The sequence below is a fragment of the Dreissena polymorpha genome, chromosome 6 (assembly GCF_020536995.1).
Source record: "Dreissena polymorpha isolate Duluth1 chromosome 6, UMN_Dpol_1.0, whole genome shotgun sequence".
NCBI classification, from domain to species: Eukaryota; Metazoa; Mollusca; class Bivalvia; order Myida; family Dreissenidae; genus Dreissena; species Dreissena polymorpha.
Window position 1 is genome coordinate 83,404,763 of NC_068360.1, and position 24,926 is coordinate 83,429,688.

Below are 24,926 nucleotides of genomic sequence, written 5' to 3' on the forward strand. Positions count from 1 at the left end.
TCAACCTTTAGTTGTATCATTTAGATACGCACTTAACGATTTTCTCGCGCTTTATTGATTTTCAAAACATGCGTGTGTGTTGAAACATATATAAAAGCATTAAAGGATTTAAACATAACTTGATTGGAAAGAGTGACGCTATTTTAACTTTAACACATATTGAATAATTACACCATTTATGAGAAAAAGGCATTTGACACACATCTTGGAACACGTGTTATCCAATGCTCTATGGGTATGCACGAAAATCAAAATAACTATATGATTGACATGTAAACCATAATATCAGATTATGAAAGCAAACCTCAACATAATGCTGTATCCATTTTTCGAACTTTGATCATGAACATAGACTGAAAGCTTTTTAAACGATAATGAAAACAAATATTCAAAACTGTATGTAAGTACTTTCGTTTGGCAGCAATCTGTTCCCATATATCAATTTTATTATTCACCTACCAACTCACAAAAACAAACAAAACCGATGACCATTGTTTAGGTCATTCAATGAATCTCTTGCTGGTCGTCAAACCGATTTACAGTAGAAAACTGCGCTACCTCAGGAATGTCGCGTTTTCTGTTATATTTCGTTTATCATTGTTATCTAGATGTACCGCTAGTGTAAATACGTGGTTACGTGACCAACGGCATGTCATTGCAAGAATATATACATTTCGTAAATAAGTATAGCTATTGGTAAACGATCTTTATCTCTATTAACGAATCGAGAAAACTAAATTACTAACAACCTGTAAAAAGGATGAAAGCATTGATTGTAATGAACAGTGTCTGATTGCTGCGATGTTGTTGCGCTTACTTTACTTTTATTAGGGAAACTTAAAAAACATCCACTTACGATCGGAAATTATAATTGTACGAACCCACCCATTGACTAAGAAAAGAAAAAATAATCGCAGAATTGCATGTTAGGATAATGATGACGAGAATATACATGTATATAAATTAAAAATCTATGTATATAACATAAATTATAATGGGTATACATATGGTATATATATATATATATATATATATATATATATATATATATATATATGTAAATTAAATTTGATTTATGTTTGCATCCTCCTTACTGGTTGGTAGTAATTTAGATGTTAGTAAACAGTATACTACATCATTTATGCCTCGAACCGGATGTCCCTCTGTAAATACATTTTTGTTTGTATGTGATTAACAGTATCGTAAATGCCTTCAGTGTATAAAACAATCCGTACCTTGTGTATGATATGTTTAATTTTTTTCTACATTTTGGAATAGTGTGCATTAATTGAGGCCAACTATGCGTAACAAACTGCGATGATACTATTTTAAAACCCCGATTGCTGTTCAAATGCGGCAACGTCCGTTTTAATCAGTGAATTGGCTATTCGCACGTGTCACGAATAATGGACAGATTAAATGTCTCTACAAAGAATGTGTGAGACTTACTATCCTTATACAAATATACGTTCAATAAAATTGTTACTGATCCACAACATGCATTCTGATATAGTAAGGTTGCTGTTTATTTTGTTTTATTATTATATTTTTTACATATTTAAAGTATGTTTTGTGACGGAGCACGGTGATCATCATCATTACCTTAAATGTTCTTGCAGTTAGCGGGTAGGGGGGGGGATTAGCGACGATGGCATAGAGATCCCCCGCCAGTCAGGTAACGTGTGGGCTGCTTTGAGTATCTCATCCTTGGAAGGGACTTTAACTTTTTAACATTTTCCATTCAGAATTTTTCTGACGGCCTCGGCGGCGATCTCCCTTAACGATGATTGTTTAATGTGGATTGAATTAAAAGACCATGTGTTTAAATTAGCGATGGTTTCCTCTGTTCAGCATACAATGTGCAACAAAGAAGTAGTAGACAATTGTTTGTAAAAGAAGCATATTCAATATAATTTTGAACGATTTGATTCTATTTCAACGTAATATGAAAAACAAGTATGCGTGTTTGTGGTGACTTTATTTCAAAAATAGGTAGTAATCATGATTATGTCGAAAATGGTGATTTACAACGTTTCCATTAATTACCAAATGAATATGTGGCAAATATAGAAGATATTTGTTCATGTCAGTGTAAGATCGTTTGTAATTTCACGAGTGGTCATAGAAAATATTATTTTTATATGAACACGAGTGAAATAAAAAAAGATCTTACACTGACATGAACAAATTTTATGTTTCTTTTATGCCCCTTTTTCAAGAAAAAAATAACAGCTGTTTCCCTTTCGCTGAAAAATTACCCCTTCTCCCGTGGCGTGCCTCAATACAGTTCAAAACACAAAATGACGTCATTAGTGTGGCGAAATGACGTCATTATAAAATTCTTCAGTTCAGTTAAACTCGTTAAAAATATATATAAACGGTGCAAAAGCATACAATACAAAGAAAATGTGTTGGATTCGGTGGAATGTCAATTTTAATTACCTCGTGATCATAGACAAAATATAATATATTTTTATTTATTATAATATAACAATAGAAAATGGAGTTCCGAAAATGTGTTCTTTTCAACTGTGAAAAGAGCAATGTGTTTATTTTCACTGCTGTTATTTCAATGCAGAAAAGTCATATTTTATCATAAGGTATAAAAGAAATTAGTTTACCGATGATAGGTCAATAGAAATATGTTAACGAGAATGATAAATCTTTACTTGATTTTGTTAAATATCTGATTTAAAAGTGTTAAATGGTAGAATAGGCATATATATTCAAATAGGAAAGTTTACTTGTGTAACGAGTGGAGGAACGAGTGTTATTGGTCTGGCTATGTGTACGCCGTGGTTACTTTCGTGTATTTATAACTTGGAAGTTCTTCATCCGAATGTATTATCTGACCACAGTGTCGTACAATTACACATATTGAGTGTTAATTTAAAGGGAAGATTTGATTGTTATATTCATTGATACAAACATTTATGTGCATTAACCTAAATTTGAATAGTAACATCCATTTCATAAAGACTGCTATATATGAGAAAGATGTTCGCTCCTGCGTAAGTCTTTCGATTTCGTTTTACTAAACACATAATTATTCAATACATGCTTCGTCTCTTAACAAATGAGAGTATGTAAGTTTATACTCTCATGTATCGGAGCACTGTATCAAAACAAAATAATTATTATTTTACATAGTTTGTAAACCTACAAGCTGGTAATGCATGTGCTGTTTACATCGTACTTCGTAATAGTATACACTAATTAAAGATGTTTACCATTGAGCAAGTCATCAGTTATACTTTATTGCAAAAATAGCAGAGAGATATATTTTCATCATGACAAATAGCTTAGAACGTTTGAATCGTGTGAATATTAATTTGGTTACTGAATCTATTTATAAATAAACTGTATCTATATTTTGTTCTAGGATGTCCTTAAATCAGTGTTGAATGACAAACATAGTCAAATAATTGATTGTGTGATAAGAACATTTAAAGCAAAAACGCTTTGTTTGGTTTAATAGATAATGTTGCTTGTCCATTGATTAAATCTGTTCATCGCAATTGGTGCATTAATCGGCTTTTATTGCTTAAAGACAAGCTGAACCTTATAGTTAAGACATTTCACCCTGATTATAGTGTACATGCCGAATATGCATGCCTTGAAAGGACAAAACAGAATCCTTGTTCCATTCAATCAATAACCAGATAGAAACACATAGAATCCGCTTTCTATGCCGACTATGCATGCCTTGAAAGGACAAAACAGAATCCTTGTTCCATTCAATCAATAACCAGATAGAAACACATAGAATCCGCTTTCAAACCGCTTAATTCATAAGCGTTAATAACGAAATCACACATAATAATATCTGATAAAAATTCACTGTCACTACATATCCTCTACCATTAACATATTAATTATCAGTCAATGAGTTTCCATGACGTTTTGCAAATAGAGCGGATTTGTGTTGTTAATTTGTCGGTTTCAAACTATCTCTAATTATGGTAATATTAGTTCCTCATAATAACCATAATCGAACACTGTTCAAAACAGTTATGTTTTTCAGACTGTTTTGCATTAGAAACGACGATCCATATATTCTATTAGTCGCCAGCACTTTTTTTCAGAAAGAGTAACGAATTAGAAATATCTTAAATTACGCGATTTGTCGAATGCTGCTAGATTTGCCACAAAACTTATGTTAATACTAATGCTAATTGTTATATTAATATTAATAAATTATTCATAATTTGGCAAAAAGTGCGCCTTCTACAGAGTTCAAAATGTGTTGATATAGGCATACAAAGAAAACTGCCCCGTCCTCTGGCAACCGTGTTTTTCTTAACCATACCCAACTCGGCCCATATTTTGGTACAATACATGTTTTTGATTGTGCTCTTAGTGAGTTTCATGAAGAATGTGACACTTGTGACTTTTAGAGTGATCAAAAGTTGTCATAATAGCCATGCACAATTAATGCCCCGTGTTGATTTAACTTGGCCGAATTATACTTTCGACATGTCGAAACTATTTTCGTTTTTTTATTTGCAAGACATTGGGCGGCGGGCGGATGAATATGCAAATGAAAGTTCAAACTGCGTACCTTTCATATAATCTGTATGTGTGTAACTACATGACAATTGAACTAAAATGCCAAAAGCTGCCCTACAGGATGATGAGCGACCTACGGATATGCCATCATTAAAACAGAAATCGAGTTTGTGTCAAGGTTGGATTGTGTTTTCAAGTAGTATGTCTTCAATTATGTTTTATATGAATATACAATAATACTTTGTTGATAAATGCCTATGAGGAAATATTTTCATGGAGAAAAAAACACTAAATATCAACATGTTGTCGATTCATTGCAATTTTAAGATGCACAAATCCGCTCTGCCGATGAAACCATTATGAATGAAGATACTTGTTAATATACGATAATTTCCTGTCCTTGTAGCATTAGGAAATCTATGTCGTCCGCAGCTTGTTACTTTGGCTTGTATCTGTTTGTCACTAATTTTTCAAGTAGTAAAGCTGTTATTTGCAGGATTTGGCATGTTGGCAATAGTTTTTACAGTGAACACAATATGATAAAACACACACATACACACCACTATCAACAACACAAACATTTGGGTAACTAAAGTGAAGGACATGATGATATTGGAATGAGGTAAGCGAAACAAATAACTTTAAACTTACATGTTGTCATTATAATCGCCAAAAAAACAGCACATACTACGAGCAAATATAGGAAAGATGCTCAATCAATGAAATGTAAAACGCATGGTGATAAAAATGCAAGCGTGTTGACACCTGCGTTTACTTCAATCTAGTCCGTATTGTGTCAACAGTTTTCGCTTCCGAACTTACATTTCCAAATGTTTTCAGTGCATAGGCACTACTTTTGACATCATTATTTCGTAAATTTGTTTGACAAAAGCACATACTTGTTTATAATTAATATATGTATAAGATGAAAAACAACAACAACAAAATTGTTATTAAATTCTAAGAATATATCGACAGTTTAAAAGTAAGTATTTCGTGACAAATAATCATATGCAGCCTAAAGTGTCGTTTGGTTATCACACGTTGCAATATATGTCGACTGAAATGAAGTCAAACTGAATAGATATGTGATGTTGTCCTTGAGAACGTGAGTTTTCATTTCACCACGTATTGTGTCATGATAATGGTGCTAATTTGACTTCTTATACAACACATTAAGCTGCCTTTTGATAATTGCATGCGATCGTTTTAGCAATCGACATTATCAAATTCGAACTGGGAATGCTAATCGGTCCAATTTTACATATGCTAAACCAGCTAAAGTGCATATGCATTTCTTATGGCATGTTTATTGAGTCAACCCCGATTCTGGAAAGTATGAAAATTACGTCATATAAGACATGTTACTTTAGTTTTTTTTAATAATATAAAGCTAATAACCAAAATCATTTAAAGAAAAGTTAATGGAAAGTCTTGTTTTTATTTGTCAATACATTAAATACTTATACCTTATCGTATATCTTGTATTTATTTGTAAATACGTTGAATACTTATACCTTATCGTATATCGTTTATCGTTTAACATTATCAGCATTACGGAAACCAATATTTCTTATTATATTATTTAACTGCTAATGAAACAACAAACAACAATAACAATTGATTAATGCGATTGTGTGTGCTGACTTCACACTTAGGTCTTCTATTAAAAAACAAACTTAAATGTTTTGTGGTATACAAATAAATTATCATTTATATAATGATTTAACTACGCAGGGCAGTATGTGGTCATCACTATGTATTAACATCGTCGCGAACACAAGAAAAACTTCTTTAGTTCTTTTTCGTGTAAGTAAACCTTTCTTCGAAACGATGTGTTTTTTTGTGTGTTGTGTATCTACTTGAAACGCATGCTGGTTATGTATAATATATCACAAATGACGATGAGCAGTACGTACTTAAGTCCGAATTAACTATTTTGGTAAGTTATGTCGTAAAATCAATTTGTACTTGTAAGGGCACTTACAAAAAATTAAGCTTTACTCCTGTTGGATTACATCCTCCGCATAGTAGAAAGCTATTGCGTCAGTATGTCCATCTCTAGACTGGTCGATCATTGTTCAAGCTCCATTGTGCCATTTATGTTGTCATTAAACTGGCATATTTCAACTATATTGTGTCGAACATGCGCATCTAATCTTAAGAATCAATGTTTTATTCATAGACAAAATGAAAATCCAGGCAAACAGTATGAAGTATATTATTGATATATTCCACTTACACACATAATTATGTGAAATATTATTTAATTAATCATTACATCAGTCTTCAGTTAACATGACCAACTTTCCAGTGTAAACCAGAAAGCATGAGATCGATCGATCGCTAAGTATCATTAAATCATGAAATAAATTTTAAAAAGTTCAAATAATTGAAACAACTAAATGAACAATGAAGGGGGAGGGCATACCGATACAATGAAGGATATGACAGATTACAATAACAACTCATCTTATTGTATATCTGATACTTTTGTGAGTTGTGTGCATACAATGGATTATCGTCGTAGCAATTTCACAAGGATTTTATAACCATCAAACAATGTTTGATTTATAATTGCTTACTGACAAATCATTGCTATTTGATGATAAAATTAAATTAAACCAAACATATTATTGGTAGCAGATGTTGAATAGATATGCTTCAGATCGACAATGGTTGTTTATATCTAAGTTTAATATCAAATCGCTGTTTAACATCAACTACATACCCTTTAGTATGTTTGACACTATCGGTTATTGATTCGTATTCGTTAAATAATAATTTGATTCTTAATTACCAATGGAGATGTGTGCGTTGCTAATCCCAAACAATAACAAACTTTCCTAATTCACACATACTTCATAATTTCTATTTAAAGAATGGACTGTCAACAATTCTAGAAAGGTGTTATTATATCCCTAGGAATAATATTTCTGTGTGACAGTGGTTTACAGCAAAATCGTATATAGACTTACGTAAGACGTCATGGCTTTTACGCGTTTGAGGAACAAAACAACGCATTTTTTTATTTTGTAAAAGATCTTTCGAACAAATATTAAAATCAATGTTTTTTTAAAACCTATTTATTTGTGCTCGACTGCATAACAAGCCTAAGGCTTATATGAAACGCTCTCGAGTCCATTTCTTTGGTGTCTATGTGGGAGATCTAAAGACACTCCCGCAGTGGGGATCGAACTCGTGACCTCCCGATCGCTAGGCGGACACCATATCCACTACGCTACGGCGACCTCAATCAATGCTTCACCAGATGAACTCGATTTTGTGCATATGCATGCATATACCAGTGATATTGCCATCGCTTGGCAACGAAAATAGGTAGATATTCCATAAACTTTATATACAAATTATTATCAATCATTTTAATAATAGTTCTGTTCATATAATCAAAAAGCTAAAATATGTCCCTGTCAACATATAATGGTCGGTTACAACTATTAATAACATTGAATACAATATTTTTTTAATTTTATATCTAACTGACATTTGCCGAAAGAGAACCACTAACTTAAAAAAAAGATACCTTTTCATTAAAAAGTTCAATACTATTTGCTGCTGACATCCGCGTCGAATATTTTCCCAAGTATACCTTTCTCCTTAATATCAGGACAATACATGGCATAGAGCTTCTGTTTGAGAACTCATATTTTGTCTAAGAACAAAATCCATTTTAGATTTGTCTTAATTACAGCGGTAATGCTTGTGTTAATCTATCTTACGTACAAATTGTATTGTGTTTTGTTTTGTATTAATGACGTTTGTGACTACCGACAAAAAAGTTTAATCGTTGTGTTGGGAAGAGTTATATATATATAGGATCTTGCATGAGTGGTCGTTTTGTATTGAATTTATTAAACGAGTAATCTTAATAAAGATTAAAACGAGACTTAAATAAATGCAATAGATGACGAGTTTAATACATGCAATACACAATGACCACGAATCTAAGAATCTATTTATAACATGACCAACATTTTTTTTATTTTATGCTCTTTTCACCGTTTATTCACATTTTAAAGAGATTAACTGAAGAAATTCGCTGGAATAATAACGTCATTTCGTCAAAAAGATGACGTCATTTCACAGTTATATAACTAGTGAAATAACACACGTGTAATAAACAAAATTGAGCATAACGTTATTTCACTCCTGGAGCGTAGGTCATGTTATAAGAGTGATTTACTTCAGTCGTCACAATCTGAAGGTTATATGTAATAGTATATTAATTTTCTTAACCATTAAGCTATTAAATAAAAGTTGCAAAATTTCAGCTTGTCAAAAATAAACAAAGTATACTTCACTACTACTTTATTATTTTATAATAAAAAATGATCACAATGTACTTGTTAGTTATTATACGTTGGGTGATTTATTATCTTTAACGTATGTTTATTGTTGTTTTGCCTGTCTAATTTTCTCAAGCGGAATAACAAAAACTTATTCTACATTATACAAATTAAGACGCTGAAAAATAGTTCAATTCTAACTTAATTGAACTAGGCAACGGTGATAAAACAATAGACGCATACAATGTGTGTATCAACATGAATATAATCACTGGGAATTCCAGGAATTCCTCGTAAGTACGACGGACTGGTTCATTTTGTTCATTACGTTATGTTGCCAGGTGTAATCATTGTTTAACGTTCACTTCTACGTTTACGAACACCATGTAGATCAAGTACATAACGATCGTAATTTTCAAACTACATATGTTATTAAGTCACTCAATAGTAGAATCCTCATCATTTGAATGTGGGGTCTTGCGACGTATCACTATAGTATTATGTATTTTGTTTACGTATACATGTTACTTCAATGCAATGCATTTCTCACTTTCAAAAACATTGTCACAAAAATTTAAACTATTTATGTTCAAAATATATTAAAGAGAACAATAAGAATGGTATTGCATTAACAGATCAACTAAGGTTAGACTTCCATTTTATAGTGATTATTACGGCAAAAACAGATAATCCATAAATAGCGAAACGTTGATAAGAGTCTTTCGCGTATTACGTGCTAAGTATTATGTTAATTCATTTCCTTGAAATTGTAAGTTAAAAGCTACCGTAACCAATCACTTACACAACTGTGTCTTGTTAATGGATCATTGATTGATGTTTCTTGATACTTATCTAAAACATAATGTCTTGACTTTTCCAGTAAAACAAATTAAAATGATTACGTTACTCTTTTGATGTCTTATTATCTTTACTACATTAATGTTTATAAGGTTGCCATTTTTGTCATTGAATAAGACGCCATTCTTATCAAAAAGATGTTTATGCTTTGGTAAGAAACCAATAACCCAATTTATAGAACATCGCGTTTTTGCACGACAGTGACGTCAATCTGACTTCAGAAAGAAAGTTACCAGTAGGTAGAGAATCGTACGTCCACATACATAAAATGAACATTGTGTTCATGTATGTGTGTGTGTTTCAATGATATTGTAAAATAAATTAAATAAATTATATCACTTACATTTAAGAAGTATCAGTACTTTTGTTTATAACATTTGTAGCTATATAAACTTGTTACAAAATTGTAGAAAATAGCAATCTAATGAATATCAAGGACATATATATTTATTAACACATTCTACTTTCGTGATTAATATTTCTACGCTTTCTTTAAAATTATACCATTTGATTAGCATCTTAATTGTTAATGAATACTCTTGATTATGTTTATTCGTCATATGTATCACGTATCATTCACTTTCGAATTCAATTTTGTGTTGCGTTTAATCCGATTAATATTGGGTAAAAGCAAGCCAAAACTTTTTACTTATTAGGCCTCTTAAAACTTAAGCTGCACTTGAATATATATAACGTATTTTATAAATTTAGTCTCGAACTATGTATCGTGTTTTCCTTCAATCAAGATATTTTATCTTTCATAAAAATAAAAAATGTGTTCAATTGTAATGTTAACTTTTCTGTGTGATTGGTTATCTTTGTATTTCATTTATGGGTTTGCTACGTTGATTGTGTTTAATAATGCGAATACAGCAGTTTGCCTGGGCGAAATTATGCTGATATTAAATTAATGATGTTTGAGATGCACAAATAAAGACGTATCTAGAATTGTAATTGTTCGGAAACTAAATTTACATTTCTGCTTTTTGAATGGATTGTTTGTATTTCATATTTTACCATTGAAGAATGCATAATATGGTTTATGTTAATGTTTAGAAATTTCATCATTTAATAACGCTATCACAAATGCAGACAAAACATAATGAATACAAACAACATGATGATTTATATGGAGATCAAATAAAACAAATAAGCATATTATTTGTTATGCACTCAGATAGTTTAATTGGGCGTTTGTTTTTTTCAATATGTCAGAAATATTTGTGTAGAACACGCTATTAGTTTTAGGATATTGTTTGCAGGCAAAGTTGTCAAAGAGGTTGTTTAAAAATACGTGTTTATTACTGACGGTTTCTACCTGAATACCATGACGACGACTTAGATGTTTAACTTTGAGATATTTGTCTGTTAATCGTGTTATCAAATACGAAATAAAGTTATTTATGTGTTTCCATAATATTGTGATTTTAAAGACTAAAACATGTTATAAAACGTTAAATCAAGATACTAATGAATGTGTCATAACAGCTCACACAAAATGTATGCAAGTATCTTAAACATTAAGTAACTATAAACGAATGTTGTTGTTTTTGCAGAAACATTTATAGGACTGCAGTGTGCTCATAATATTGGCGAGTAACTAGACGTTCCATTTCTGCTTCAATAGCTTTTATCCAACGTGTATACCATTGCTCGCATGATTATTATTTAAAAGCCGATGTCATGCTAATTCTCTGCCTTGTTTAAATACCAAGTGTAAGTCAATCACTGTTTCTTTGTTGTGTGTGTGCTCTGTCGAGCGCTTTTTTAAACATTACACATTTCATGATAAGTATTTAATACCGTAAATACAAGACTCATCCGCATCAAAAAGCGGGTTATGCTGAATAAGCAGGCTCAATGTGATTATTATTGAGTATTAACAAAGATAAATCCTACCTTCCCTCATTATTTGGCCACGTTAACCTCCACGATTCACATTGCAAACCTAGGCGTAGATCTCATATGCCTTATTAACAAAGCAGATGTCAGCATGCGATACCACCTGTGAAAAAGTGAACTATTAAATTAACGACAACATACAGCTAATCAAGTAAGGTGTATGTTGTCTGTTCTGTTAAAAATTAGAATAGCCGGGAATTAAGATCAACCTATCCTCGATGTTTGATTTGATAATGTTCCAGGTAAATGCTCGACATGAGTTAACATGAGAACCGTAAAATACGCTGATGTATTAAATATAATATGTCATTGACCGCTATTACATTTTGTAGACGTTTCTTCTTTTGTATTAGATTATTTAGATTACAGATGTCCGTTTATGACACCTTTATGATGAGGTACATCTTTAAATTGACCACACCATGGTATAGACAATCCCAGAAATCGATAACTCCCGGACTGCCGCCCCTGAATACTCGCATGAGTCGCCATGACGGTACTAAAGAACAATGCAGGGAATTATATGTTTGTATAGGTCCATGGACAATAAAACGATTTGACGCGACTTTATAAAATATATATGAAGAAAAAGATGGTTTCTGTTATCGATACGATTATCATATAACAGTTCGTATTATTTAAATACATATTTTATCAGGTTCATTTGCATTGTTTGAGAGTCATGACACCAGATCTACGTCTCTGATAAAACGCAGCATGAAATAGGCCTTGATTGTCATTTTACATTATTATAAGGTGACGCATGGTATTTTATCTAAATAACGACATCTACACGTAAGGAGACATATGGTGTCACAGACATACCAATTTACACTTTTTATCCACCATCGGTACATCGTCTCCAACTAAAGGAATGATTTCGTTCCTCGATCACAGATGTGTTTTTTACCATTATCTTGCTTAACTTGGCAATCCGTATTTAACGAAAAAAAACATCACTTATTGCGTTCGTGTTTTAATAGTTGATTTTAAATCTTAAATTTATAGTGAACATTTTAGAAAGAAATTAATTCGTTTACGGAATGTACCGAATATAATTGGGACTATTTAAGTTTATTCATGGCTACATATGAGTCATTTTGAGCAGTTTTTCACAATTTTAGATTTTTATTTAGAAAATAAAGACAAACAAGCAATCAGGTAAGTAACTATTGAGAACAAGACAAACGCAGTATGTTAAGGCTACAGACTTTGATTATAACATTAAAATGGTATGAAATAAAAAATAAAGATTAAAGCAAAAGCAGATGTTCACTCTTCAATTAAAAAATCTGCCATGAATATCCCCTGAACTAGTTCATTAAAAATCAAAAAAAATATTTCCGGCTGGAGAATTTTGTTTTAGCTTGAAAGCGACTTTTAAATAAAAGATATTTATATAAAAACACTAAAAGTTTAGACTTAACCATATACCTTTTAATAAAAAATATCCCTCTACATGAAATCTTACAGAGTTTTGCTTATAAATATTTCCGGACCAATTTTAGTAAAGATCACAAACTTTTTTTAGGCTATAGATATTACATTACATTTAAATGACACTTGAATAAGAAATATTAATAACGAAATAATAAATCTTCAGAAAAACAAAGATATCTACTATTCAATAAAATAATCTGTCTCGGTTTTGAATCTGATAAAGTTTCTTAATGAGTATATCTGGAATTATATAATTTTTATAAAGAAATAATAATGTTTAAACATAGGCAGATATCTGGTTTTCAAGGAAATGGTATATCTCGGCCATAAATCTTTAAATAACGCTAATTAATATCTCCGGAATTATTAACGCTAAAATCACATAATTTATTTCAGACTTTATATGCGGATATAACCTTTATAATTATTTTGAATAATACAATTCAATAAAGATACACTTTTGTTTTAAGTTAAGGCATAACTGAAAGGAGTATTTAAACAATACAGCAATTTCGGCCTAAAACATTACGTGTTGTCACTGATAATTGTGCAGAGACACATATGTTAGAAATCTGTCGAGTATCATTTTAAGTTAATTTTTATTCGTGTTTCCAATCTGTGTTTATTGATAGATCTTTGAACGCTGTAGTCTGCCAGATTCTTAAGTACCGTCATGGCAGTAGTTCACATGATAGCCCATACGGCGGCGGTCAATTTATCGATTCTGGTGTTGTCTATTATTAAAGCAAATTGCTAAAACATAAAGGTGACAAAGATCATCAGTAAAGTAATCATTCTTTAAATATACTAGTACCTAGAGTATACCAAAACTCGTGTTAAATTGACTGTACTTATTTCGATTAACTTTAAATTAATGTAAAACTTTTATAAAATGATACATATTATTTATTCATATTAAGCAATCTCAAATGTTATTTATATATTAATACCTACTTAACTTAACATCAGTAAACAAACCATTAAGTTTTCCTATTCCTAAAGGCGTACAGAAATGCCGCCGGAACACGATAAATGATTACAAAATATGACAACATTAAAACGCAAACAGAAAATGTAATGAGAACACCAAGCGTATGGTCTTATATATGCATGAATTTCTTTGGATAACTTGTTTCCCGATTTTTTCGTTGGCGGGAATAGAAGACTGCAGAAGATTTCCAACCTAAGGGGAGAACTCAGACGCTTGAAAAGTAGATACAGACAAGCAGAGAAACAAGGTCTGGCAGAACTGAGAGATGATGTACGGAAGGAGATCCAGTGTTTACGGAGAGCAGAGAATCTGAGCCGGAAGAGACACGAGAGAAGGCGAAAGAGAGCTCAGTTTACTAGCAATCCATTTCAGTTTGTGAAGCGTTTGCTCGGAGAAAAGAAAACAGGCGAACTTCAATGCACAAAAGAGGAGGCAAACAAGTACATCAAAGATATGTACAGTGACAGCGACCGTCACAAGGCACTGGGCGAGTGCGACAAGTTGCTCACACCAGATGATCCTGAACATGACTTTGATTGCGCAGAACCTAGGTTGCAAGAAGTCAAGGACATTGTAAGGAAGGCCAGAGCGTCTTCAGCACCAGGACCCAATGGAGTACCGTACAGAGTATACAAGAACTGCCCCAAGATCTTGCTACGGTTGTGGAAGCTTATAAAGGTTGTTTGGAGGAAAGGAGAGCTTTGCAGAGAATGGCTGAAGGCAGAGGGATGTTTTATTCCTAAAGAAGAGGATTCGTCAACCCTTGGTCAATTCAGGACTATCTCTTTGCTGAACGTGGAAGGGAAGATAATCTTCGCTGTCCTTTCAATAAGAATGACCTCTTATTTGCTTCTGAACAAGTACATAGATACAGCTGTGCAGAAAGGAGGAGTACCCGGTGTATCTGGGTGCATCGAGCATACCAGTGTCATCACCCAAATCATCAAGGAAGCACGCGAGAACAAAGGAGACATCGCAGTGATCTGGCTTGACCCTAGCAAATGCATATGGTTCTGTTCCGCATCAGATGATACAAAAGACTCTACAATTGAATCATGTACCCGTTCGATTTCGGCAGATGTTGCGGCACTATTTCGACGGCTTCATCATGAGATTTTCAACAAGGGCAATAACCACTGACTGGCAGAGGCTGGAAGTAGGCATCGTTACCGGGTGCACAATTTCAGTGGTGCTGTTCGCAGCAGCCATGAATCTGATAGTGAAGTCAGCGGAGAAGCCATCCAGAGGACCCAAAATGACTTCGGGGTGTATCCAACCACCAACGAGGGCATTTATGGACGATATGACTATTACAGCAAAGTCGTACGTCGAGGAAAGGTGGATGCTGCAAGACATTGGCGAACTTATCGAGTGGGCCAGAATGAAGTTCAAACCCCAGAAATCAAGGAGCATGGTTTTGAGGAAAGGAAAGATTCAAGAGAGTGCAATATATAGAATCAAAGATCAGCTCATCCCTACTGTTAAGGAGCAACCAGTGAAGTGCCTCGGGAAGTGGTTTCGAGACTCACTCAATGATCAACAGAGTATCAAAGACAAGGTAGTGCAAATGGAGAACTGGTTGAAAGATGTGGACAAGTGTGGTCTGCCAGGAAAATTCAAGGCCTGGATTTACCAACATGGCATCCTACCACGCCTATTGTGGCCGCTGCTGGTGTACAGTGTACCGTCATCAACAGTGGAAGCAATGGAGAGGACAATAAATTCATTCCTCAGACGGTGGATGGGGGTGCCAAAGAGTTTCACCAGCCTCGGTTTGTACTGCACAGGCAGCAAGCTGCAGATACCTCTCAGATCACTGACGGAGGAATACAAGGTCACAAAGGCTCGGAAAGTCATTATGCTACGAGACAGTAGAGATGAGAAGGTTAGAGAAGCAGGAGTGCAGGTCAACACCGGGAGAAAGTGGAGGGCTGACAAGGCAGTTGAAGAGGCTGAGGCTCGTCTTCGGCACAGCGACATTGTCGGTAATGTCGCACATGGGCGACTAGGCTTCGGATGCGTCACCCGTTCGCAGTGGAGCAAAGCCAGTGCAAAAGACCGACGCACCCAAGTGCAGGAAGAAATTCGCCGAATGGAGGAAGAATCCAGGCTCACCAGAGCTGTTACCCTACGGAAACAGGGAAAATGGCTGAACTGGGAGGGAGTACCCCAGAGAAAGCTTACATGGAATGCGATCTGGACCATGGAAAGCGACAGACTTAGTTTCTTGTTCAAGTCTGTCTACGACGTGCTGCCAAGTCCAACAAACCTAGTGACTTGGGGTCTTGCCGAAAAGCCAGATTGCAAGCTCTGTGGAAGACCAGCGAATCTGGAGCATGTCCTGAGCTCATGCAGGACAGCCCTGTCTGATGGTCGATACAGATGGCGTCACGACAGGGTTCTTGCTTCAATCGCCGATCATCTAGATCAAGCACGAAAAGCGCAGAAGACGACCAACAAAGGCCCCTCATTCATTTTCTTTGTCAGAGCCGGAGAAGAAGGGGCAAAGGCCTAACGCGCATGTGGGATTCTTGGAACAGCAACAGATTGGAGAATGGAAGCAGACTTGAAGAAACAGCTCAAGTTTCCACAGGAAATCACCGTGACAAACCAGAGACCCGACATAGTACTGTGGTCAGCTGCATCAAAACAGGTTGTGATGGTGGAGCTCACAGTACCATGGGAGGAGCGGATTGAAGAGAGCTTCAAACGGAAGCGCGAAAAGTACCAGGCCCTCACAGATACCTGCACAGAGAAAGGCTGGACGGCATGGTGTTTTCCAGTGGAGGTGGGCTGCAGAGGTTTCCCAGCGCAATCACTGTGGCGCACTTTCAGCAGACTAGGGGTTACAGGACAAGTCCGGAAACGGGCCATATCGGTTGTTGCACGTGAAACGGAGTAAGCTTCCTTGTGGCTATGGCGGAAAAGAGAGGAGAAGTGGATAGGGGGACACTGGGCTGTCGACTAGAGACTGGTCACCGAGACCTGGCAGATGAGGAAGTGTAGCGGAGGCTTACTATCTCCTGGCCGGAAATTGATCACTTCCGGTCGGCACACCATAGGAGGACGTATTGGGACAATGCCGAAACGTCCGCTGAATATGGACCCACCTGATGAAGGAGATAGTAGCAGCATCACGGCTGTATCTGACAACTAGTGTTGTAAATTATTTATTTTATGTTGGAATTTAAGGTAAATATTACCCTTTATGAACAATTTGGCTTGATTTGTATCTTTAAGTTGTTCTTTTACCTATTGTTTAGATGAGTTTTAATATCATGCCAGCTTCGTGTTGAAACATGCATGTTTATTCGAACCCTTGCTCATCAAACTTCGTTATACTATATTGTCAATTAATGAATAAACGTTCACTCATATTGGAAAAACATCACCCGTTTTTATCCGCAACGTTGATTTAGCCAACCAGTTACAATTACGGAATCAGATTATGTTAATTGCAATACTTGTTAAACAAGCTTGTCCCATTAGAGGTATTGGAAGTTGATTGCTTTATTCCCCAGCCACCGCCTATAAAAGCGCTTGTCGTTAATGTTGCGCTCTTGTTAAGTCACACATGTCAGCTATCATTGATTGACCTGAAGTCTCGAAAACTGAACAGATTTGTTTAACGGCATATAAACGTGAAAGCTGGAACACAGAAGAATTGTAAGTAGTTAGTATTTATATTTATATTAATGTTTATAATTATCGCACGCCGTCATTATATGTGAAAGTAGGCTGTAAGTTATATTACTATTAAAATATATTAATTTGTAAATGGAAAAACATTTTTATTTTTTGCATATTTACAAATCTTTGTGAAAGTGATTTTAAATAAGCAAACACACGGCCATTTAATTCAACTTATATCTACACGAAATATGTCAGCTTAACTTCATTTGTTTTTTGTAAGATTCGTTTTGATTTTATCCGATAATTATATGAAGCGGAGACATTGACTGAAAATATAATTGTGTACATTCAAATGTTTTAAGTAACCTTATAACAACGGTTTACTGTATAGCGCCCAATACCTGTTGGACATTAACGTGCACATAATTATTTAGATAAGCATTTTAGTTTATAATGAAGAGCTTTTTATTAATTCACAAAAAAGATTACAAACAACGTTGTTGTTCGTTTGTCTTACCAACTAAACGGTCAACTAATTCTCTTTGATGCAATCGTTACGAAAAAGGTCACTATGCAAGATTTTGCATGCGAGAAACGTCTAGTACGATCTAGTACTAAATTTGTTATGGTTTATTTAAAATTCAGAAATAATAAATGGTAGATGTGTTGTTATTTTTATGTTTAAATTAATATCAAAAAACAAAAGAGCAAATTTCAAAGAGCTTATATTGCCTTTCATGATTATTTATAAATGATTTCCCTTCGTAACTTCTTCCCGACCTGTCAATGATTTCAAGCTTACGGATAAATACCTACTAAGATCGATGTTGTTTTCTATTATTAGTACGCGGGTGTGATTATATAAAAGCATATAGTCAGTGTATGTATTATTTTAGTAACTTTTTATTTGTTTGTGCGTGTGTGTGCGCGCGTGTGTGAGTGTGTGTTTGTTGTGTATATATTTTTGTTGAAAATCGTAATGTTGTGTCATTTCTTACTATTTGTCGATTGTATCTTGCCTTTAATAATGCATTACGTGGAACACGATGGTACAGTTCGTTTAATGTTTTAATGTGTTTAAAGCAACAAGCATCTATTGTTTAAGATACATAGTTCTGAATATATTTTGCTGGTATAAACTAAAAGATCTGAACAGTTTCTACTTCTTTCTGGCAATAGATTTTTGTGTTAGATTTGCAATAGTACTCATAAGGCAATATACCGAACGGTAGTACTATGGCTTTTTTTTCCCCCACGAAAACAAATATAATTGTTAAGTATTTTTTTTAAGTGGGTCACGTTGAAACATACATAATGGGTACGAGAATTCGTGAAAAGAAAGCTAGAGAGCTAAAGTTGGTCATCCTAGAACACGCCTTAACAATCATAATCGTAAGGTAGCAGTATGCTCAGAACAATAAAACCATCAGTATAAATGTCAACACCGAGTGTTAGTTTAAAGACATTATGTGTTAAATATGCACTAGTTTTTTTACTACAACACATTTCATAACAATACTGCAAACAAAAAACGTATAAAAATACATTTGCAACGCATATAATGTATTGCGTTATCTGTATAATTATAGACTTTCATAAACGAAGGGCGTAGTTAAGTGGAAAAATGCCCACATAACCTTACAATAAAGACGGATTTAAACATAATACTCACAATTCAAATCTAACGCAAAATGCGTTGGTACATGTTTTTGTTTGTTTTATTTTTTTCGAACTTATCTACAAAAACATATGCATCTTTGAACGGTGGAAATATTACTTTTGTTGAAAAACAAGAGTTATAGTCATTGTTATGTATTTGTAAGAGATTTCATTACAAATCATAACAAGGAAAAAAATCTTTCCATCATAAGATATTTAAAGTGTACAAACTTAGTGCAAACTGAAAAGAACGCTTTTTCTTATATGAGGATCTCATTTACATCATAAAATCAGGGTGACGCTGTAAATATAAGACAGCAGAATGACATTTAGTGTTTGCTAAAAAGAATAAAGAAGTATTTATTAAGAAAAAAATTAAAACAGACATTTTCAGTATGAAAACGTAATTATTTAAAGTATGTATAGATTATAATAAGCAAAGAGTATATGCATATTTAGGAGAAAAAACACGCTACACTTGTTGTTTTTCTCTTTAAATAAATTTACTTTAGATATGTTAGGGATGTATTACAAATAAATTTGATTTTACATTAAATACATTAAAACATTAAAAATCAAGCCAACACATGTACACTCGTGACGGTGCACCCATTTAGTATTTTATATGACATATAATCATATTATGTACACAAGTTATTTTCATATTTATGGCCTGCGTTCGCATTTCACATTTTATACAAGCTACAAACAAATATTTCTTTTAACAAAATAAACCTTTGAAAATCGCTCAGGTTTCATCTTCTTTTCAGATATGCAGACGATTCGCCAAGACATGGAAGCAACAAATCTAACCGTCTCAGAAATAGCAAACGTTTCTAATAAAACGATGACAAGCTTTTCTCCAATAATATCAAAAGAAATATTCAACGCCTACAATATTTTCCTCTACACCATAATCGCACTCGGCGTTCCTGGCAATCTCCTTGTCCTGATTGTATTCATGAAACATCGCCCTTCAAACACAACGGACTGGTTCATTGTGTTTATAACGACATTTGATTTCTTATCATCGCTCTTTAACGTACCCGTCTACGTTACATTAACCAACACAATGTGGCAGCGTTACGGAACAGACGTCATTTGCAAACTGCACATGTATTTGAGCCAGTCGATTGTACTTTCTTCGTCGTTTCTAATTTGTGGGCTTGCACTTGACAGATACATAAAGGTGTGTCGACCAAACTCAACCATTTTAACAAAAGCACGTGCTCGTAATGGATGCATTGCGATTACAGTCGCCACAAGTTTACTTTCTATTCCGTGCTTATTCATATACGCGAATATAAAGGGGCGATGTGCTAATGTCGCTATGAACTCATACCTGTTTACTATCTTATGGTGCTTCTAGTATTTTGCACGGCGACGTTAACCGTAGTTGTAGCGTATATTGTAAGTCTCAAAAGCCATTAGAAATAGCGAGTTAAATATGAGAAGACATCAATCTGAACACGTCAATGGGATACATGACGGCACTGAACGACAAAGCTGGTATCGTGAGTTTTGTCATGGGCTATGCCTGAGCATTCCACGTGGTCACAGAGTTGCTCCTTCGGTGACCGATTTCAGCGAATCGAACTACATAAATCCAAGCAGACTTGCAAATGAGAACATGAAAAATAGCGAAACACCACACACGCTTACAATAAAAGTACGGTCAGAGAGTGCCACAGGGACCTCAGTCGGAAATCATGGAGGCTCAGGGCCGATTTTGACGTCTAGAGCCACCATCTCGACGGTTTCCTTTGCACCGATCACCCATTCAGGAGAAGCGACGAACTCGTCAACAAAGAGGAGTCATTCTAGACCGCAGGGTATAAAGAATGCCAGCATTCAGACTACGCGAATCGCGTTTCTGGTGTGCGCCGTGTTCGTCATATCTTGGCTGCCGCCATGGATATGCTTCTTCTTGGCAACAAAGCCATCATTTCTGGCGAATCCAACGGTCGTGCGATTTATGCTTTTCGGAAAAATGACTTATCTACTCAACACAGTGGTCAATCCTTTCGTCTACCCCTGGTTTAACAGAAAGTTTAGACAGCAACTCAATGAACTGTTCCGGTGTAATAAAAAATGAACGCGTATGTACCAAAATGAACTGTTGATCTGTAAATTGAACATTAAAGCTGATACATCATACACGTCCATTCGACTGTATAATTTATTAGACGTATTCATATTCTGACGATGTGAAAAGTTATGTTTGTATGTAAATATTGATCATCTGAATTAAGTTATGTGTTTATCCGTACGCCTTAATCAAGGTTTTATATATAAATAAAAAATAAACGTCCTTACAACTAAAACTGTTTTAGTATGATTGTGCAAGTTAAATGTTTTCAATATTATCGAATATAAACTATATTTATTGTGTTTTAATGTAGGATCACAATTATATGTTTGTACCCACATAATATATGTACATTTAATACTCAGTATGGTGAAAATGAGCATTAACCTTCGGGATACTGTTTAATCCGATTCAATCTCTAAGCACCAAGCAATAACTTTCGTATGAAATATATAAGTAACAACCATCAACCATCAAATATGTGTATAATTAATTGTAAAAATCATACATGAAACATCAAACGAAAACTTAATACTCTGAACGTATCATTGAAAATTGGAAATCTATTTCCAGGCATAAACATGTGAACTATTATAATACAATCGCTTTAAATTAAATGTGCAGTTCAGAACAATAATTGTATGGTATGTTGATCTTTATATGCCAAGAGTATGTGTTTGCATCGCAGAGTAGTAGTGATATATTGTTCGCTGTAATAATATACTATAATCAAAGCTGTCAAGACGCCCTGCTTTTTGTATTAAAACAAAGGAGTGAGCGACAAACAAATTGGCGAACTCTCAAACAAGTTTCTTAGAAAGTGTTCCATATAACATGGTGCTATCACACGCAATTGACCAAAATAATAAGAAAACAATCTGAAGTGTTGTGCAATGCATTACCACACTAAATGTAGTAAAGCAAATGGTATTAACATAAGCATTTTTAAATAACTTATTTTATTTCACCAATAATGTGTATTGCATTAAACAACTTGTTTTACGCAAACTCGATCAGCACATTTGTTCGGTGATGATGTTAACATTTCATATGTAGCGTTCATAAATGGGGGCATCATGTTTTTAAGTATATGTTTTTAAGTATACGGACTTAATTCATTCAGTCGAAACGAGTTTACTGTTGTGCATACGTCGATAGCTTAATACGTATGCTATTAAGGCCCTGGTCATTATATGGGTTTTCAGTATTAATAATATCGCATCAGTTCAAAGTATTTTCCTTTACGTGTGCTGCACATATAGGATCTTGCATGAGTGGTCGTTTTGTATTGAATTTATTTAACAAGTCATCTAAATAAAAATAAAACGAGGCTTGCTGAGTTTTTATTTTTATTTAGATGAGTTCAATAAATTCAATACATAATGACCACGATTCTAAGATTCTATTTATAACATGACATACACATTTTCTTTTTATTGTATGCTCTTTTCACCGTTAAATCACATTTTAAAAGAGTGTAACTGAAAAAATTTGCTGGAATTATGACGTAATGTTGTCAAAAATTACGTAATTTCAAAGTTATATAACTAGTGTTATAAAACCTGTGTAATAAACAAAATTGAGCATTACGTTATTTCACTCCTAAAGCGGAGGTCATGTTATAATGGAAAATATATCGTTTACAAAATGTAATTAATAATGTTGACTTTGGGAAACACTTTGCAAACGGTTATATCAAATATTTCCCGTACTTTAAAATGAATCCTATCAATATAATGCTTCTAGAAATTAAAAAGTATGTATTTATGTGTAAACCAACAAACACAATCCCAAATGTTCTAGGACTTAAGAGAAGTCTACTTTCATCATGGGAAATCCAAAAGCAGACAACTCATCAAAATAATGAATTCCTTAATAGGTCAGTTGTAAGAATACTCATAGAATGAACCCAAGCCAATATAATTAATTGTTACAAAAAATGTACAACTAAACATAATTTTAGTACACTGGTGACATGCCTTTTTTTCTTCACCCTTTTTGAAATGTGTGTGTTACATATATATTAATCTGTATTAACCTTCTAAATCGATAAATACTATTTGTGTTATTTGTGCATGTACTTTTATTATAATACATGTATTAAAATACAATGAATTGTTGTTGCAAGATTTTTACAATGTTCATATATACATATAAATAAATATATATATATATATATATATATATATATATATATATATATATATATATATATATATATATATATATATATATATATATATACGAGGTTAATATAGACTATATTTAAAAAAGAATCCGTCCTTTAAAGGTCACTATAAAACATTTCAAGCAATTTTAAGAGAATCCTTATCACAATGAGCGCTTATTTGTTCCAAAGATGTCATGACATAAAAACACCCAATTTTCGAGCTGTCAATGACATTGCCGAACACAAAACGCTTTAACATTTATTATCGTTAGGAATTACATGGTTATATATCGACTCGTCAAAATTAGCTATTTCGTGAACTCTCGCCATTATTATTTTCTTGTTTTAGTCAATGATAGTGTTAGTGCCATTAGAGTTTCCAAATATAAATGTGTCTTCGTTGTGTACTTTAAAGCAGGAAACAAAAACACCACGAAACAGTGTTGTCAGAAACAGGTTACTTTAGTCAAAATTTCCAGTCTGAGTACTGTTTTTCTTGGTACTAATAGGACCCACAGACGTTATTATGATGATACAGATTTTTTGTCACGTTAGTCTACATTTACACTCATATGACCACTGAATCAAAACATGCGGTCAATCTATATTAAATAGATAGTTTAATAAAAGGAAGACGTCGTATTCTTGAGGTGGCTTCGTTTAAACTTTATGCACTGCACATCGATTTGAGGTATATATATCAAATGGCTTAAACACTGATAATGATGTAGTTTATTTGGGAAGTGGTTGTATGAATAGCCAACATCGCTTCCAAATAACATGAAAAGTTCTTTACTATAGTTTTTGAACAACATAGTTAAATTGTATTTTTGTTATTTTGTTATGCTAAATTCAATAAGTTGTTAATTTCTGCCATTGCGGATTTGCAGGAAAATCACAACCCTTCATCAGTCATTCTCACAGAGAGCGGTATATTTTACATAATTTTGTTGTGCATGCATTACCCTCCCCCCCCCCAAAACGGGACCTTCGCCCCCCTCCGACCACAAGTTTCTTGATGATTGGCTAAGGTTGGTACATATGCTTGAACAAACGTTCTATATGATCTTAGCAAAAATACAATTTGAAAAATATCATCATTCATGATATTTATATAACAACTATTGCCGATACATTGTGGAATACCGAAATCATCAAGGGGGTTCGATTTTAAGCACAAACTCGTAAGGAGTATAAGATATCTTTATCGAACACAAATTAAACAGTTGTTTGACAGATAAAAAATTGAAAGGCTACTTACCAACAAACATTTTGATAACTGTCATTTAAATGTACAAAAATATCGTATGGTTATTAAGTATACAGCGGTTTTTTTTTTATTTTAAAGATGTTTATGTAAGGGTTACA

General features: G+C 33.7%; 2 protein-coding genes across 2 annotated transcripts; both read left to right on the forward strand.

The window, feature by feature from the left end:
* Nucleotides 1-4,608: 4,608 nt before the first annotated feature.
* LOC127835860 (uncharacterized) lies at nt 4,609-16,522 on the forward strand. The gene is made up of 4 exons (XM_052362286.1): nt 4,609-4,687; nt 12,701-12,737; nt 14,178-14,985; nt 15,086-16,522. The coding sequence occupies exons 1-4, from the start codon at nt 4,609-4,611 to the stop codon at nt 16,520-16,522; spliced, it is 2,361 nt and encodes a 786-aa protein (XP_052218246.1).
* Nucleotides 16,523-16,923: 401 nt separating this feature from the next.
* Nucleotides 16,924-21,394, forward strand: LOC127835862 (thyrotropin-releasing hormone receptor-like). Its single transcript, XM_052362287.1, has 2 exons — nt 16,924-17,009; nt 20,860-21,394. The coding sequence occupies exons 1-2, from the start codon at nt 16,924-16,926 to the stop codon at nt 21,392-21,394; spliced, it is 621 nt and encodes a 206-aa protein (XP_052218247.1).
* The last annotated feature ends 3,532 nt before the right edge of the window (nt 21,395-24,926 follow it).

Coding starts and splice junctions, on each gene's coding strand:
- LOC127835860 (XM_052362286.1), top strand. CDS start 4,609: ATGCCAAAAGCTGCCCTACAGGATGATGAGCGACCTACGGATATGCCA. Junction 4,688..12,700: donor GAAATCGAGTTTGTGTCAAG/GTTGGATTGTGT, acceptor TCACAATTTTAG/ATTTTTATTTAGAAAATAAA. Junction 12,738..14,177: donor AAAGACAAACAAGCAATCAG/GTAAGTAACTAT, acceptor TGGCGGGAATAG/AAGACTGCAGAAGATTTCCA.
- LOC127835862 (XM_052362287.1), top strand. CDS start 16,924: ATGGCGGAAAAGAGAGGAGAAGTGGATAGGGGGACACTGGGCTGTCGA. Junction 17,010..20,859: donor GACCTGGCAGATGAGGAAGT/GTAGCGGAGGCT, acceptor ACGTGGTCACAG/AGTTGCTCCTTCGGTGACCG.